Source organism: Panulirus ornatus, chromosome 17, assembly GCF_036320965.1.
Source record: "Panulirus ornatus isolate Po-2019 chromosome 17, ASM3632096v1, whole genome shotgun sequence".
Classification (NCBI taxonomy): Eukaryota; Metazoa; Arthropoda; class Malacostraca; order Decapoda; family Palinuridae; genus Panulirus; species Panulirus ornatus.
In genome coordinates, this window is record NC_092240.1 from 43,661,652 (window position 1) to 43,680,839 (window position 19,188).

Sequence of the window (19,188 nt, forward strand, 5' to 3'; positions counted from 1 at the left end):
AATGTTGAAACTTGAGTTATATAATTGAAATACTTAACATGAGAAATGAATTCACAGAGAAAATGCATTTCTAAAAAAGTTATGAATTAAAAAAAAAGGTCTAATTTTCGTTCGGAATGCACTGCATCATTCTTGTCAGCTGATTGGAATAAAATGAAAACCTAAAGTTTTGCATATAAACTTTATGATAATACATCTATTTTATCAATTCACCATATCAATGTTCATATCATTATTTTTCTGTAAAAGACCGCGTTTATAGGCATTTTTGCTATTTTTTTTTAGTGAAGAACAGGTGTTTGTGATGAAGCAGTGATATGGGGTCAAGACTTAAATGTTGTAGATGCATAAATTTGTTGCAGGTCTACGTACTCACCATGAAAGAAGTTTTGTGATCTCCTGCTAAATACCATTTGTGGAAATATATGTCATTCGTATAATATGGTACGTGAGTATACCAGAGTTTCAGGAAGAGCAAAAAAGAATTAAGTTTACTAGAAGCTTACTTTCATGATGGAATTTCCACACCCCCTGGAAGAGGTCCTGAGAATGAAAGTTTTCTGCTTTATGATGTTACATCTGCAATGTACACAACTCGTGCAACATGAAGAGATGCAGATTCAACAATCAGAATTTTGTAGAAGAGATGGACAAAATATTCTACTTTTGTTGAAACATTATCAACCTAAAAATCGTAATAACAGTATTTTTAGTACTTAATACATTTTATTTTGATGACTTTTGCTATGTACATCGTACATGTTGTGACGTCCTTTCTTCTTTCTTGATATTATTTGGGACTGGATTCATCTTATATATATTAACCGTTTATAGCCATATGTTCAAAATGTCCCAAGGCAAAGAGAAATTGATGATATTCTAGTCTAAACAACAGGAACATCACATGAACTGAAAGAAACACATATCATTGTGACCTATTACACTTGATAAAAGTGTTATAGATCAGCTTTGTATTATTAGGATATTATTGTTTAAAGTGTCTCCAGAAGTGGTACCGGCCCCCGATTTCTCTAGTTTCTGGATCCAGTTGAGCTGAATTCTCGTCCTCTCATACGCATGCATGTGTATGTTAGGTGTTTGATTAGGTCATGGGTCAGGTTTTAGGTTAGTGTTTAGATTAAACTCCATAAGGTAGGTCTTAAGTTGGTACTAAGTTGAGTCCATACTTAGTACCTGGATAAGTCCTGAAGTTAGCACCAGGTAAGCTCCTCACGTTAGGTCTTTGGTTAATATCTAGGTAAACTCTTTAGGTTAGGTCTTTGGTTAGTATCTAGGTAAACTCCTCAGGTTAGGACTTTGGTTACTATCTGGGTAAACGCCTTAGGTTAAGTCCTTGGTTAGTATCTCAGTAAAGTCCTTAGGTTAGATCCTGTGTTGATATTTAGATAAAGTCCTAAGGTTAGGTCAGTGGTTAGTTTCTAAGTAAAGTCCCTAGATTGGATCTTTAGCACCTAGATAAAGTCCTTAGGCTAGGGCCTTGGATAGAAACTTGATAGAATCCTTAGGTTGTCCTTAATTAGTACCTAGGTAAAGTCCTTAGGCTAGGGCCTTGGTTAGAACCTTGATAAAATGCTTAGGTTGTCCTTAATTAGTACCTAGGTAAAGTCCTTAGGCTAGGGCCTTGGTTAGAACCTTGATAAAATGCTTAGGTTGTCCTTAATTAGTACCTAGGTAAAGTCCTTAGGTAGCACCTATATAACGTCCTTAAGTAAGGTTCATGGTTAGTACCTAGGTAAAGACCATATATAGGTTAAGCCTTAGGGTATTACTTAAAGGCTTTAGTAGGATAGAACCTAGGTAAAGTCCTTAGGTTGGTTAGGTTGCAAGTTGAAGTCTTTAGGTTGGTCCTATGTATAATCCATAATTTAGTTTGTAGTTTAGTACTTACATAAAGTCCTTAGGTTAGGTCCTTGGTTAGCACTTAGTTTATTTTCTAGGTAGGTTTTTAGCATAATTTAGTGCCTAGATTATTTTTCTAGTGCCTAGGTAAAGTTTTTAGGTTAGATTCTAGTCAAGTATGAAGGTAAAGCCGTTTGAATAGGTCCTGAGGAAAGTCTGTAGGTCCTTAGGGTAGGTCAAGTTGAGTCCCATGTTTGGGCCTGTAGATTAGATCCCCTATAGGACCTTAAGGAAAGTCTTAGATGTGGTCATATGACCAAATTCTAGAACTTAATGTAGGCCTTACCTTAAACTAGAACTATATATTTTCTAGATATCTCTGTGATTTCCAAAACCTGCTCCCCTTTCCATCTCACAGGTTATGGAGCTATAGTGTTTGCCACTGTGGAAACACTTTTAAACTTATTTAGTTCGTCACATACCCTTAGCCACTGTGGAAACACTTTTGAACTTGTCATTCAGTTCCTCACATACCCTTACATTATCCTCTGAAGTTCTGGATTTTCACATGCCATGTCCACAGTATTGAAAAGTTTCTTATTTTCTCCTCTCTAATCCTGCTGTATTCATTCAGTTCTCTCTTCAACCATGCATATGCTGTTTAGTTGGACTGCTGTTGATGATATCTTTGCCACTGCACACCTCTAAGTTACTTTACTTTTTTAGATCTTTTATTAAACCATTCTTTCCTCTTTCTTAGTGTCCTTCTGTATTTGAAGCTTAAGGCACCCATGTCTATTCCTTTATAGAACATATTACTACAAAGCCTGGTTCCTAGCTACTGAACTCCATTTCACAATTTATGTTACCGCAGAAATTTTTGAGGTTTATGTAGTTTCTGTAGTTATATCTCCTGGTGGCTGATTCATGTGAGAAACTGCAGAAGCTGGTGACTGAGTTTGGTAAAGTGTGTGGAAGAAGAAAGTTAAGAGTAAATGTGAATAAGAGCAAGGTTATTAGGTACAGTAGGGTTGAGGGTCAAGTCAATTGGGAGGTGAGTTTGAATGGAGAAAAACTGGAGGAAGTGAAGTGTTTTAGATATCTGGGAGTGGATCTGTCAGCGGATGGAACCATGGAAGCGGAAGTGGATCATAGGGTGGGGGAGGGGGCGAAAATTTTGGGAGCCTTGAAAAATGTGTGGAAGTCGAGAACATTATCTCGGAAAGCAAAAATGGGTATGTTTGAAGGAATAGTGGTTCCAACAATGTTGTATGGTTGCGAGGCGTGGGCTATGGATAGAGTTGTGCGCAGGAGGATGGATGTGCTGGAAATGAGATGTTTGAGGACAATGTGTGGTGTGAGGTGGTTTGATCGAGTAAGTAACGTAAGGGTAAGAGAGATGTGTGGAAATAAAAAGAGCGTGGTTGAGAGAGCAGAAGAGGGTGTTTTGAAATGGTTTGGGCACATGGAGAGAATGAGTGAGGAAAGATTGACCAAGAGGATATATGTGTCGGAGGTGGAGGGAACGAGGAGAAGAGGGAGACCAAATTGGAGGTGGAAAGATGGAGTGAAAAAGATGTTGTGTGATCGGGGCCTGAACATGCAGGAGGGTGAAAGGAGGGCAAGGAATAGAGTGAATTGGAGCGATGTGGTATACAGGGGTTGACGTGCTGTCAGTGGATTGAATCAAGGCATGTGAAGCGTCTGGGGTAAACCATGGAAAGATGTGTAGGTATGTATATTTGCGTGTGTGGACGTGTGTATGTACGTGTGTATGGGGGTTGGGCCATTTCTTTCGTCTGTTTCCTTGCGCTACCTCGCAAACGCGGGAGACAGCGACAAAGTATAAAAAAAAGAAAAAAAAAAAAAAAAAAAATCTCCTATTTCTGTCCTGTCTCACTTCTGCTCTTTTAATGTCTTTGTTTACCACATAGGCAAACTTGAGCATTACATGATCACTTTTTATGGTCATTGTATCACATATAATGTTCTCAGTATCCATGCGAGTATATGTTAAGATGTAATAATGATGGGGTGTCCTACTCATCTTAATGTGCTCCCGAACTTGTGGGTACAGGAAATTTTCCGGTATACATTCTAAAAGTTTATGTCTCCATGATTCCCTCTTACCATGAGATTCCAAAATCCCCAATCTGTCTCTTTTTTTAATTGAAGCCCCCACCACTGTGTAACAAATTTGTACTTTTTTTTCCTAGGTAATTTGTTATTTTCTAATTGATTGTGTCTAAAAAGTACAGAAAATGGCTATTATTTCCTTGAAACTTTGCTTTTGTGATCAGGATAGTGATATTTTGAAATTTGCTTATTTTTTTTTAATACACTCCAGATAGATTCATTGCTGAGTAGCTGATATAGAACTTTACAGAAGTTTTCAGTAATATCAATACTAGTTTAAATATAAGGGCCTTAAGCCAACCATTTCAGTTTAGATCTAGCTGCCGAAGTGGACGTATATACATACATTTTTCTGAGATGGCATCTAGGGGCTGCAAGCATCCGGCAGACACATTTTACTGTGTCTGTGGCCACTTTATGAAAATTACAAAAAAGTTCCCCATGGCAGCATCAGCTAAGATTTGCGAGGCCTCCAATGAGGTTTTACCAAGTTTCCCTGCTATCTTTGCCTTTGGGACAGCAGGAACATCATGGCACACTACCACAGGCAGGACTGAATTCTCTGTGGGGATGAACAATGTCAAGTGGGAGCCACTGGTGGAAAGGTGTTGATGCCACAACTGCATATAGAATTAGAATTAGGCCTTATGAAACAATTTGCAGCCTTCAAGTACCTTCAAGGTCAGAGCCGATGTCTTCATCAGACCACAGATAAAGAAGATGCTGGAGTGCAAGGAATTCCTGCAGAAGTTTACAAGGAAGGAAAAAGCAGCTTGGTAGAGCTTTGTTGTAGTGGTTCGGGGCTTCCTTGGTATTCACAAGATCATAGACAATGTGGAGCTGGTTGAGACTGTGGTGAAGAACTATGGCAAAATGGGCTGCAGGATGTCTCTCAAAGACCATATCCTTGACACTCATCTTTATAGATTCATGAACATGGGAGTGTATTTGGAGCTAGGCGAGTGTTTCCACCAGAGTATACTGAACTTTGAACGCCACTACCAAGGAACATATAATGAGAACATGATGAGAGATTATATTTGGGGTCTTATTCATGAAAGTGATTTACAGTACAGTCATAAATCTCAAAAAACTACTCACTTCTAAATTTTTTGTGATCACTTTTGTTTAGCATCTGTGTAAATGCATGTTAATTTTGATTCATATGTTGTTGTTTTTCTGACTTTATGTAAATAATAATGTGCAGATTCACCCATTGCCCAGTTGGAAATAGTTAAAATTCAAAATATCATTGCCCTGTTCACAAAAGCAAGGCTTGAAGGGAATAATATCCTTTTTCTCTTCTTTTTTATGCATTAGCAATTAGGAAATAATGCTTACTACCCAGGAACAGAAATTGTCACACAGTCCTTTACCTTCTTAAGAAATTATTATTTCACCGTTTCATGAATCATCCCAATTGTTCCTTTCTTTATTATCTCTGGATATTTGTTATGGATAGTTGCAGTTCTTTGTAGAATTATATTACAACACTATTATGCTCTTTTTATCACTTTTTTTATTTTAGATGAGACAACTCGGGCAACTGAATGCTTAATTAAGGCCATCTCATTATCATTATATATTTATATAATCCAAGCCTAAGTGAGTTACCCAGTTTATTGACCAACCCTTAGGGGAGGATGAACCACTGGGTTACCTGTTGACCACTTTCAATAGCCAGGATTCAAACCCATGTGCTTGACCTCTGCCAGCCTGTGAATATGTCACGGTCAGCAACATCATCCACTACACCTACAGTTACCCTCCCCATTATGTATTGTGTGTATGGGCCATCTGCCACTGTTTCTTGAAACTTCAGGCTGCCTTTTATTAAGAGGGCTAATCCTTCTTCTCCTTTGCCCTCTCATTCCTTTCTTGCTATCATGTACCCCGTGAGGAGAACAGGTGAGATCTTATCTCTTTATGAAGCTTAGTTTCCATGACTCCAACAATATCTGTGCACTTTTCCTAAAATGTTCTTGAGTTCCAACTCTTTACCACTAATTCTTTATCTATGAACATTTGAACACATAACTTTCAGTTTGACTTCACTATCTAACAATCCTCCCATTTCTGCAGTGCAAACAGGGCTGCACCATTCTCTTGCCACATGTGGTGTCTCAAGTTTTTTGTCCTTTTACTGTACTAATTGCTTTTCTCCCACTCTTACTTTATCCCACTGAATTTTACCTTTAAGATTCTTAGTTTTCCTAAGTACTCTCTGGCTTTGTGAGTTAAACTCATTCATGACTATAGTTGGTTCACCCCATTCATCTTCGTTATATCCACCAGTTATTCTCCTGTCCTTTATCACAGTAATTGCATCTGGCAATTCCATAGCCTTCAATGATGTTCTGATACACATTTCCTCCCCCTCTCCCCTTTCTTCCTTATCTGGTGTATCATCATCTTTCAAGCCAAAAATAATCAGTGATTTACATTATCAAACTCCTGCTCTATTTTTCTAATTTTGATGCTAGATCCTTTATCGTAGAAGTCATCCTATGTGTCCTAACTTTCTCTGTTTCTTGTTTCACTAGCAATTACTGGTCCTGTATTCCCTGTGTCTGACAGTTTGTAGAGGAATTGATAGTTCTGGCTCAAAAACATGCTTTTCACAAGATCTAAGCTGCTTTTATCTTTTTTTTCTTTTTCTTTGACAAACCTAAATGCCCACATTTTTCTTTTGAAACTTAAGTCGATATCTTGTTCTTTGTAAACTTTTCATTATGATTCTCTTATTAGTAATTAAACAGGTTTAAAAGATTTTATGATTCATTTCTAGATGGTACTAATGTGTTAATCAATATGCAATTATTGTCAGCATTAATGGGCTATGCTTCCCAAAACTCACACCCATATCCCCAAGTAGATATTTTTATAGTATTATACAATCTTATTGTATACAATACAGTATTTCATTAATCATTCACTTATTTTTGGTAATACATCTAGCATTTGCACTTTCTGTTGCCTATAGAAAAGCATACAAGATGTATACCTTTGTGGAAATGTATGGTAGTGTTTCATTTATTGATTTATCAAAGTGGATTGTGATACACCTGGGAGTTCCTAAGGGCCTTCAGCATTACTGTTGAACTTTGGGCAGCTTTAGTGGAGGATATTATTAAATGAAAATCATTTCTTAAAAGTCCAATGTTGAAGCCATTGATAAAGTGTATGAGTGACAGGTTCAACAAAGGGCTTATAGGGTGCCAAACACATGCATGGACCTGATTTCAGCAACCATCCATTTTCCTAAGGTGCTGAATGTAGGTAAGATGATTATCTAAAAGTCAAAATATAATTCTTCATGGTTGAAATATTTTCTCAAAGATTTGTTTGCAAATGTACCATAAAAGAGTAAATAATAGGCATGATGTGTGATTTTGCTCACCGAACCCAACTGTCTTGAATACCAATAACTTGGTATGGTAGTTATCACTAGAGTAGTTAAGGGTGGGTTGAGGTACCATTAGGTTAGATTTATATGATATCACATGAGAAAGATAGACAACAGAAGGCCTGATTGGCCCATGGCTGGGTTATTTGGTAAAAAAAAGAAGTTTAGTAAGAAAATGTAATTCGACTCAATAGTTTTTTACCCTTTCACTGACTCTCTGCGGCTGCACATTTGCCTTCTAGTTTCCCTTTTACTGCTGTCATTTATACATTTTATGTTTTGGCATTTTTTCCAGAGTACACCTGAAATTATAGAATATTTGTCAAAACAACTTTTGAAAGTATTTATGTCTGACGGTAACTTATTCCAGTGCTCAACACATCCATAGTAAAAGAAGCTTTTTCCCACGTCCATATTTCATCTTTTAACTTTGAGTTTTATTCCATATATCATGGTAACCGTATTTTCTTGTATTTCAAAAAGATGTTCAAGATTTATTTTATCAAACTTGTTCAGAATTTTGTACACTTGGATTAAGTCACCATGAAGTCTACGTTTTTTAAGGGAGAAGAGATTTAGTCATCCTAGCCTCTCTTCTTAAGCCTGATTTGTAAGGGATGGAATCAATTTTGTTACATATCTTTGTACTTGCTGTAATGTTTCCTCATCTTTTCTATAGTTTGGGGATGAAAACTGGACTATATATTCAAGGTGTGGTCTTACTAAAGAATTATAAAGTGTGAGAAATGTTTCTGCTTTCTTGTAATTTATGTTCGTGGCTGTGACACCTAACATTTGGTTGCCTTTTTTACTTGCTGCTTGACATTGTTTCGTTTATTTCAGATTGTTTCTAATGACATCTTCAAGAACTTTTTCTTTGTGAACCTTAGTTAGAGAGTTTCTGAATAGTTTCTAGTCGTAATGTATATACATGTCTTCAAAGTACTTAACATTACATTTGCCATCTGTCTGACCACTCTGCTAGTGAGTTAAGATCTCTTTGAATCATTTCATAGTCCTGCCTGTTTATAGCTCTACCTTGTAGTTTAGAATCATCAGCAAATTTGGAGGTCTTAAATATGAGACTGAGTTCTAGGTCATTAATGTGTATTATGAAAAGAAGTGGGCCTAAGACTGACCTGTGTGGCACACCACTCATTATGTTTAGCCAATCTGAGGCTTCTCTGTTTAATATTACACACTTAAGTTCGGTTAGCTTTAGGTAGCAAAGAGTAGTTTCAGTTAGGTTGAGTTGATTAAGTTTAGTAAATGTGTACCAAGATCTTAGCCTCACTTAACCTGTTCTAGCATATTATATGCAGAAAATTTCATATTTTCGACTTTTTAGATAAATCTTTGTAAAAATGCTGAAGATTGCAACAGCATTTTTTGTATTGCATAAGTTGATTAATTCATAAATTTGAGAGTGCCAGGAACGCGAATAATTATCACAAGTAAATGTGGTATACCGGGGTTGGCGTGCTGTCAGTGGATTGAATCAAGGCATGTGAAGCGTCTGGGGTAAACCATGGAAAGCTGTGTAGGTATGTATATTTGCGTGTGTGGACGTATGTATATACATGTGTATGGGGGTGGGTTGGGCTATTTCTTTCGTCCGTTTCCTTGCGCTACCTCGCAAACGCAGGAGACAGCGACAGTGCAAAAAAAAAAAAAAAAAAAAAATAGTGTCCAAGAAGTTTGCAAATCAGAGTTATTATTCAGCTGAAATGAATCTAAAACCCTAATTTCTGTATGTTCAAATGATAAGAAAGTAAGAGCAGTGAAGAAGTATTATTTGTGCTATGTAGTTTAATGAGTGGTTAGATTTGGAATAGATAATTATAATGAATGAATTTAGATATGTAGTGTGGATGTATCATTAGAAAGATGTAGGGACAAAAGCCTTTTATAGAGTACATTAGCTTTGTAAGGTATGGCAGATGGTGGTTGGTAAAGATTATTTATACTAGTATGGTTGATGAAATAAGGAAAAGAGGTAGATTATGAAACAAAAGGGCAGATTTAGATGAGGATGCCATTTGAATGATGAAGTGAGTTTTGGTTGTGTGCAGTGGAGGTAATGTGCATGTTATAAGTTTGAGTGAAGGTGTCTTTCTTACATGATGAACCAGTTGTATGTGTGGAGGGAAAAATTAAAAAGCTCTTGTATTAGTGTGGATACCTTTAGCACACACACCAGCCATAAGCTGAAACTGTGTGAGTGAATGGCTAGGCTGTATGGATTTGATTTACCTAAGTAGTGATGCATGTGCAGAAAATCTGGAGTATACTAAGTACATATGTACAAGGTGAGTGATTACAAAAAAGAAAACCTTGGTGGTTACATAGAAAGTAGATAAGTAAAGGCACTGTAAACTTGATCTGAAGTTATCATATGGAACCTTGCACTGTAAATGTTATTTGAAGTTATCATAAGGAATCTTGCTCTTGACAGCATATTAAATAGCCACAATGCGGCAGGGGTGTGTGATGTCTCCATGGTTGTTTAATTTGTTTATGGATGGGGTTGTTAGGGAGGTAAATGCAAGAGTTTTGGAAAGAGGGGCAAGTATGAAGTCTGTTGGGGATGAGAGAGCTTGGGAAGTGAGTCAGTTGTTGTTCGCTGATGATACAGCGCTGGTGGCTGATTCATGTGAGAAACTGCAGAAGCTGGTGACTGAGTTTGGAAAAGTGTGTGGAAGAAGAAAGTTAAGAGTAAATGTGAATAAGAGCAAGGTTATTAGGTACAGTAGGGTTGAGGGTCAAGTCAATTGGGAGGTGAGTTTGAATGGAGAAAAACTGGAGGAAGTGAAGTGTTTTAGATATCTGGGAGTGGATCTGGCAGCGGATGGAACCATGGAAGCGGAAGTGGATCATAGGGTGGGGGAGGGGGCGAAAATCCTGGGGGCCTTGAAGAATGTGTGGAAGTCGAGAACATTATCTCGGAAAGCAAAAATGGGTATGTTTGAAGGAATAGTGGTTCCAACAATGTTGTATGGTTGCGAGGCGTGGGCTATGGATAGAGTTGTGCGCAGGAGGATGGATGTGCTGGAAATGAGATGTTTGAGGACAATGTGTGGTGTGAGGTGGTTTGATCGAGTGAGTAACGTAAGGGTAAGAGAGATGTGTGGAAATAAAAAGAGCGTGGTTGAGAGAGCAGAAGAGGGTGTTTTGAAGTGGTTTGGGCACATGGAGAGGATGAGTGAGGAAAGATTGACCAAGAGGATATATGTGTCGGAGGTGGAGGGAACAAGGAGAAGAGGGAGACCAAATTGGAGGTGGAAAGATGGAGTGAAAAAGATTTTGTGTGATCGGGGCCTGAACATGCAGGAGGGTGAAAGGAGGGCAAGGAATAGAGTGAATTGGAGCGATGTGGTATACCAGGGTTGACGTGCTGTCAGTGGATTGAATCAAGGCATGTGAAGCGTCTGGGGTAAGCCATGGAAAGCTGTGTAGGTATGTATATTTGCGTGTGTGGACGTGTGTATATACATGTGTATGGGGGTGGGTTGGGCCATTTCTTTCGTCTGTTTCCTTGCGCTACCTCGCGAACGCGGGAGACAGCGACAAAGTATAATAAAAAAAAAATAAATATAATATTATTAGAAATTGATAGGATGTTAGGGTACAGGAATACTTCCAAATGTAAAAGCTAAGAGATTTTGAGAATTTTTGATAATATTGATGTATCATTTTATCCCTGGGGATAGAGGAGAAAGAATACTTCCCATGCATTCCTCACATGTCGTAGAAGGCGACTAAAGGGAACAGGAGCAGGGGGCTAGGAACCCTCCCCTCCTTGTATTTTAACTTTCTAAAAGGGGAAACAGAAGAATGAGTTATGCGGGGAGTGCTTATCCTCCTTGAATGCTCACATTGGGGTGTCTAAATGTGTGTGGATGTAACCAAGATGAGAAAAAAGGAGAGATGGGTAGAATGTTTGAGGAAAGAAACCTGGATGTTTTGGCTCTGAGTGAAACAAAGCTCAAGGGTAAAGGGGAAGAGTGGTTTGGGAATGTCTTGGGAGTAAAGTCAGGGATTAGTGAGAGGACAGGAGCAATGGAAGGAGTAGCACTACTCCTGAAACAGGAGTGGTGGGAGTGTGTGATACAGTGTAAGAAAGTAAACTCTAGATTGATATGGGTAAAACTGAAAGTGGATGGAGAGAGATGGGTGATTATTGGTGCATATGCACCTGGGCATGAGGAGAAAGATCATGAAAGGCAAGTGTTTTGGGAGCAGCTGAGTGAGTGTGTTAGTAGTTTTGATGCACGAGACCGAGTAATAGTGATGGATGATTTGAATGCTAAGGTGAGTAATGTGGCAGTTGAGGGAATAATTGGTCCACATAGGGTGTTCAGTGTTGTAAATGGAAATGGTGAAGAGCTTGTAGATTTATGTGCTGAAAAAAGACTGGTGATTGGGAATACCTGGTATTAAAAGAGAGATATACATAAGTATACATATGTAAGTAGGAGAGATGGCCAAAGAGCATTATTGGATTACGTGTTAATTGATAGGCGCACGAAAGAGAGACTTTTGGATGTTAATATGCTGAGAGGTGCAACTGGAGGGAAATCTGATCATTATCTTGTGGAGGCGAAGGTGAAGATATGTAGAGGTTTTCAGATAAAAAGAGAGAATGTTGGGGTGAAGAGAGTGGTAAGAGTAAGTGAGCTTGGGAAGGAGACTTGTGTGAGGAAGTACCGGGAGAGACTGAGTACGGAATGGAAAAAGGTGAGAACAAAGGATGTAAGGGGAGTGGGGGAGGAATGGGATGTATTTAGGGAAGCAGTGATGGCTTGTGCAAAAGATGCTTGTGGCATGAGAAGTGTGGGAGGTGGGCAGATTAGAAAGGGTAGTGAGTGGTGGGATGAAGAAGTAAGATTATTAGTGAAAGAGAAGAGAGAGGCATTTGGATGATTTTTGCAGGGAAATAATGCAAGTGAGTGGGAGATGTATAAAAGAAAGAGGCAGGAGGTCAAGAGAAAGGTGAAAGAGGTGAAAAAGAAGGCAAATGAGAGTTGGGGTGAGAGAGTATCATTAAGTTTTAGGGAGAATAAAAGATGTTTTGGAAGGAGGTAAATAAAGTGTGTAAGACAAGGGAACAAATGGGAACATCAGTGAAGGGGGCTGCTAATGGGGAGGTGATAACATGTAGTGGTGATATGAGAAGGAGATGGAGTGAGTATTTTGAAGGTTTGTTTAATGTGTTTGATGATAGAGTGGCAGATATAGGGTGTTTTGGTCAAGGTGGTGTGCAAAGTGAGAGGGTTAGGGAGAATGATTTGGTAAACAAAGAAGAGGTAGTAAAAGCTTTGCGGAAGATGAAAGCCGGCAAGGCAGCGGATTTGGATGGTATTGCATTGGAATTTATTAAAAAAGGGGGTGACTGTATTGTTGACTGGTTGGTAAGGTTATTTATTGTATGTATGACTCTTGGTGAGGTGCCTGAGGATTGGCGGAATGCTTGCACAGTGCCATTGTGCAAAGGCAAAGGGGATAAAAGTGAGTGCTCAAATTACAGAGGTATAAGTTTGTTGAGTATTCCTGGTAAATTATATGGGAGGGTATTGATTGAGAGGGTGAAGGCATGTACAGAGCATCAGATTGGGGAAGAGCAGTGTAGTTTCAGAAGTGGTAGAGGATGTGTGGATCAGGTGTTTGCTTTGAAGAATGTATGTGAGAAATACTTAGAAAAGCAAATGGATTTGTATGTAGCATTTATGGATCTGGAGAAGGCATATGATGGAGTTGATAGAGATGCTCTGTGGAAGGTATTAAGAATATATGGTGTGGGAGGCAAGTTGTTATAAGCAGTGAAAAGTTTTTATCGAGGATGTAAGGCATGTGTACGAGTAGGAAGAGAGGAAAGTGATTGGTTCTCAGTGAATGTAGGTTTGTGGCAGGGGTGTGTGATGTCTCCATGGTTGTTTAATTTGTTTATGGATGGGGTTGTTAGGGAGGTGAATGCAAGAGTTTTGGAAAGAGGAGCAAGTATGAAGTCTGTTGGGGATGAGAGAGCTTGGGAAGTGAGTCAGTTGTTCGCTGATGATACAGCACTGGTGGCTGATTCTAGTGAGAAACTGCAGAAGCTGGTGACTGAGTTTAGTAAAGTGTGTGAAAGAAGAAAGCTGAGAGTAAATGTGAATAAGAGCAAGGTTATTAGGTACAGTAGGGTTAAGGGACAAGTCAATTGGGAGGTAACTTGAATGGAGAAAAACTGGAGGAAGTGAAGTGTTTTAGATATCTGGGAGTGGATTTGGCAGCAGATGGAACCATGGAAGTGGAAGTGAATCATAGGGTGGGGGAGGGGGCGAAAGTTCTGGGAGAGTTGAAAAATGTGTGGAAGTCGAGAACTTTATCTTGGAAAGCGAAAATGGGTATGTGTGAAGGAATAGTGGTTCCAACAATGTTATATGGTTGTGAGACGTGGGCTATAGATAGAGTTGTGCGGAGGGTGGATGTGCTGGAAATTAGATGTTTGAGGACAATATGTGGTGTGAAGTGGTTTGATTGATTAAGTAATGAAAGGGTAAGAGAGATATGTGGTGATAGAAAGAGTGTGGTTGAGAGAGCAGAAGAGGGTGTTTTGAAATGGTTTGGTCACATGGAGAGAATGAGTGAGGAAAGATTGACTAAGAGGATATATGTGTCAGAGGTGGAGGGAACGAGGAGAAGTGGGAGACCAAATTGGAGGTGGAAAGATGGAGTGAAAAAGATTTTGAGTGATCGGGGCCTGAACATGCAGGAGGGTGAAAGGCATGCAAGGAATAGGGTGAATTAGAACGATGTGGTATACTGGGGTGGACGTGCTGTGAATGGATTGAACCAGGGCATGTGAAGTGTCTGGAGTAAACCATGGAAAGTTGTGTGGGGCCTGGATGTAGAAAGGGAGCTGTGGTTTTGGTGCATTATACATGACAGCTAGATACTGAGTGTGAACGAATGGGGCCTTTGTTGTCTTTCCTTAGTGCTACCTCGCGTACATGCGGGGGAAGGGGGTGATCATTTCATGTGTGGCAGGGTGGCGATGGGAATGAATAAGGGCAGACAGTATGTGTTATGTACATGTGTATATATGTATATGTCTGTGTGTGTATATATATGTATATGTTGAGATGTATAGGTATGTTTATGTGCATGTGTGGACGTGTATGTATATACATGTGTATGTGGATGGGTTGGGCCATTCTTTCGTCTGTTTCCTTGCGCTACCTCGCTAATGCGGGAGACAGCGATAAAGTATAGTAGATAAAAAAATATTATTTGCAGAACCAAATGTGTGGGTATTTATGATGGATGTAGAGGTATGGATGTAATGAATTTAGTGGTATAGATGAAGATACTTTGTAGACTTAGGAGAGCTTTGTGTGAGTATGGACTAACTTACAGATTAAAAGATCCTCCTTCCCAAGGTAAAATTTGAATACTGGTAGAATTTCAGATCTTTCATATCCACAGGATCAAGACAAAAGTGGTGTTACACAATCTAAATGCTCAAGAAAAGTTCCACCCCCAGTACCAAAAAGGAAAGCTAAGGAAGATGTTGATGTTACATGTAAAAGAGCAACTCAAGAATCAGTAGCCTCTGACTCCCTATTCACAGTACCAAGTGAAGAGTTGGTTGGATGTGAAGACCTAACAAGACTACCTGTTTTATATGATGATATAGGTATGTATAAAATCTAGCACTTACTTCTCAGGAAAAAAAAATCAAAAGTTTCCTCTTGCTGATTTGGTGTCTTTTATATTACAGTATCTGGTAAAGTATTTTGTACTTTAAGGCAGGATGGTTATTGGAGGATTAATGGACCTGTTGATACAGGATACTTAATACAGGGGTATTACCCACAGCACCTATGTGAGGAGTGTATTAGCATCTTACACTTCCTTGAAGTGTGTTGTGTTGAATTGTGTTCAATATAGCAGAACAGAAGAATAGGTGACAATATGCAAATCTGCCATTTTACTGCATTGAAAGATAGTGTGCATTGTAAAGTGAGAATGATGTCATGAGTACTACACATAGTTAATACAAACACTAGAGGGGTTGATTTCATCTGGACTTCACTCAGCAGACAGTAAGCTGGACTTTGAGTTTAGAACTTGATAGAAGTGGAACCCCTGGATTTCCTTTTCCTTGATGTCTGTCCCACAAGCATGAGATATATCGTTAAGGATTAGTACGGTCAGGAAGTGTTAACCTTCACTCACCAACCAGGCAGCTTGCCTATTTTGGGCCAGTCCTTAGCCAGTAATTGACTACTGCTAGGACATTATTTATCCCACATTTGAAGTATTAGAGGACACAGTTCTCTCAGATTATACTGTCCCAGACTTACTTTTACCATCTTAGTACTTATTTACTCCCTGCTACAGGGTTCACCTCTGTTCTTATGAAGCTCTTGCAGCACCTAGTTTTGTGATGTGTGTGTCAATGTGCAGAGAGTGCAAAGCATTTAAGTAGTAAGTGCTTTGTTTACCTTATGGTAGTTGCATCATGGGCTTGAAGGATCTTAGGATATGTCAAAACGGTGTTTATAGTGTTATAGTAATGGATGATAAACAGAGCATAAGTGGGAAAGTGTGGCTTGCATTTTTGTAGGGAGTGTGGTTTCACATGGATATATGTCTGGTGGGTTGGAGTTTGAAACAGAGTTGAGAGGTCAGTTGTTTAGTGTTTGTCAGATTACTCCAGTGTTTATGTATTTTTGTTAGTATTCTATTTGCTGGGGGTGGTGGGATCTGGGAGTTGAAGTTGCTGAAGTGTGAAGCATGGGTAAGCTTTTTATTTCTACTTGAGGTTTGGTGTTTAGTTGTAGAATGGTTTTGATAGGAGGAGTTTAGTGCTGTTGCATAAAATTGGTGGCTAAGCATGTTGAGGTAACTATGTATTGGAAAGATCTTTGTTTCATCGTGAAGATGTTGAGTGTTTGTGATTGCTATGTGGCCAGTGGTTGTTTCAAGTGCTCTAATTTATGCTTTGTTATATTTGCTTTTGAGAGAGTGGAAGACCAGGCAGGTGAGGCTTAGTTTAAAGTTGAGTGGATGAAATTTTTTTGTTAAAGATTGTGATAAATTCTTTTTCTTGTTCAAATCTGATGCTGGTTAGTGTTCTGAGATCATTTAGTTTGTGATTTTTTTATTTGTATGGGGAGTGAATGTTGTGTGCATCATATAAAATGCTTGGAATGGTTGATTTGTTCAGTTGAAGAGACTGTCCATTCAGGGTGACCAGAGGGTGTGAGCTGGATTCATGTCTGTCAAAGGTTAAAAGAATATTTGAAAACTTATATAGAGATGTAGACATTCTATTCTAGGTAGCAATAGTTTCAGTTGTGCCATGTAGTGGTGCATGTTTGATGTTGCTACTTGGGTGTCATGGTATCATAATATGATTGCAAGTCCTCTGTATAGGTTTTCCTGAGGTGGTGGGAGATTGTGTAGAAGATTGAAGTGAGTTGAAAAAAACTGCTGTTTAGGAACTTCATTTTAGAGTTTTACTGTTCTAGAGGTGAAGCCATTGTGAATGACTGGCATGGTGGCCAGCTATGAAATTGGCCAACTGCTTCTTGTCATTGTTTTGGAGGTTGGTGTTAATTGTTTTTTGTGTGAGGCTGTTTCTGAGGACCATATTGATAGCTATTTCCACAATCACTCTGCAGGAGGAGGGTTGTGGTTGGTTAAATCCATCTTGGATATGTTGTGTGATCTCAGGTGTTCACTGTGGTGGTAGAGTGTTTGGGTCTAAAGCCGTGCTGTGCTGTTTGGGTCCAAGTCCATCCTGTGTGGATGAGTGGGATGATTTCTTTGATTCTGTTGTAGATAATTCTTTCACAGAGTTTGGATAATGAGGATAGAAGTGACACAGGGCAGTAGAAGGAAGAGGGTTTTAAGATTGGTATTATGTTGGCTAGTCTCCAGATGGTGAGAATTTTGTTTTGTGTACAGTAATAGATGAATGTATCTGTACATGCATGGATTGCAAATGGGCCATAGTGTTTTATGTGAAAGTCTGATATGTTGTTAGGGCCTGCAGCAAGTCAGTTGAAATGTGAGGGAAGCTAGAGGAACTGAAGTGTTTTAGATAACTGGTATTGGACATGGCAGCATAAGAAACTTTAGGAGCTGAAGTGAGCCATAGGGTGAATGAGGGGATTGTAAAGGTCTGGGTGAATTTTGGAGTGTGGAAAGAGAGATTACTCTTTGTGAGGGCCTAGATGGGCTTGTTTGAAGGTATAATAATCTGGATGGTGTTGTATGGATGCAACGCATAGGCTCTGGCTGAAAATGTATGGATAAGGGCAGATGTGTTGGAAGTAAGATGTTTTAGGACAGGATGTGGTGAGAGGAGGATTGATCAAGTTAGAAATGATATGGTAAAAGAAAGGTTTGGCAATAAGAAGAGCATGGTTGAGAGAGGTGAAAAGGGTGTAATGAAGTGGTTTGGACAAATGGAGACAGTGAGTAAGGAGAGTTGATAAGGAGGGTATATGTATCAGAAGTGGAGGGCACAAGGAGAAGGGGGAAACCCCTTTGGAGCTGGAGGGATGGAGTGGAAAAGACTATGAATGCATGGGGCATGAACATGCTGGAGGGTGAAAGGCATGCACTGGATAAAGTGGATTGGAGCAATGTGGTACTCAGGGGGTAGTGTGCTGTCAGTGGACTAAAGCAGGTTATGGGAAGTAGCTGGGGGAAGCCATGGAAAGGTCTATTTGTTATGCTTGTGGATGGGTGCTGTGGTTTTGATGCATTATACATGGCAGCTAGAGAATGGATGCAAGTGACTGAAGCTTTTCTCTACCTGTTTCTGGCACTACCTCGCTAATGTGGGAAATGGCAAACAAGTATGAAAGAAGGGGAGAAAGAATGCTTCCCACGTATTCCCTGTTTATCATAGATGGTGACAAAAGGGGGCAGGAACTTGGGGGGGGGGGGAGAAAAAACTTCTTGAATTTAAATGTCTAAGAAGGAAAATGGAAGAAGGAGTGAAGCAGGGGGTGCTCATCTTCCTCGAAGGCTCAGATTGAGATGTCTGAATGTGTGTGGATGTAACCCAGATGAAAAGAAAGGAGAGATAGGTAGTATGTTTGAGGAAAGAAACCTGGATTTTCTGGCTCTGAGTGAAACAGAGCTCAAGGGTAAAGGGGAAGAATGGTTTGGGAAAGACTTGGAAGTAAAGTCAGGGGTTGGTGAGAGGACAAGAGCTAAGGAAGGAGTAGCATTACTCCTGAAGCAGGAGTTTGTAGGAGTATGTGATAGAGTGTAAGAAAGTAAATTCTAGATTGATGTGGGTAAAACTGGAAGTGGATGGAGACAGATGGGTGATTATTTGGGGCTATGCACCTGGTCATGAAAGGAATGATCATGAGAGGCAAGTGTTTTGGAAGCAGCTGAGTGAGTGTGTTAGCAGCTTTGATGCACGAGACTGGATGATTTGAATGCGAAAGTGAGTAATGTGGCAGTTGTGGGTATAATTGGTGCACATGGAGTACTCAGTGTTGTAAATGAAAATGGTGAAGAGCTTGTGGATTTGTGTGCTGAAAAAAGACTGGTGATTGGGAATACCAGGTTTAAAAAGAGAGATATACATAAGTATATGTATGTGAGTAGGAGAGATGGTCAAAGGGCATTATTGGATTACGAGTTAATTGATAGGTTTGTAAAAGATAGACTTATGGGTGTTAATGTGCTGAGAGGGGCAGCTGGAGGGATGCTTGATCATCATTTTGTGGAGGCAAAGGTGAAGATTTGTAGAGGTTTTCAGAAAAGAAGAGAGA

The 19,188-nt window shown here is 39.3% G+C and overlaps 1 protein-coding gene across 1 annotated transcript in view; it reads left to right on the forward strand.

The window, feature by feature from the left end:
• Nucleotides 1-202: 202 nt before the first annotated feature.
• LOC139754433 (unconventional myosin-XIX-like) overlaps nt 203-19,188 on the forward strand; it is a 402,035-nt gene continuing 383,049 nt past the window's right edge. The window contains exons 1-2 of the mRNA XM_071671709.1: nt 203-444; nt 14,867-15,077. Coding sequence (XP_071527810.1) covers nt 442-444; nt 14,867-15,077 — 214 coding nt within the window. The 5' untranslated portion in view covers nt 203-441. The remainder of the gene's footprint in view (nt 445-14,866; nt 15,078-19,188) is intronic.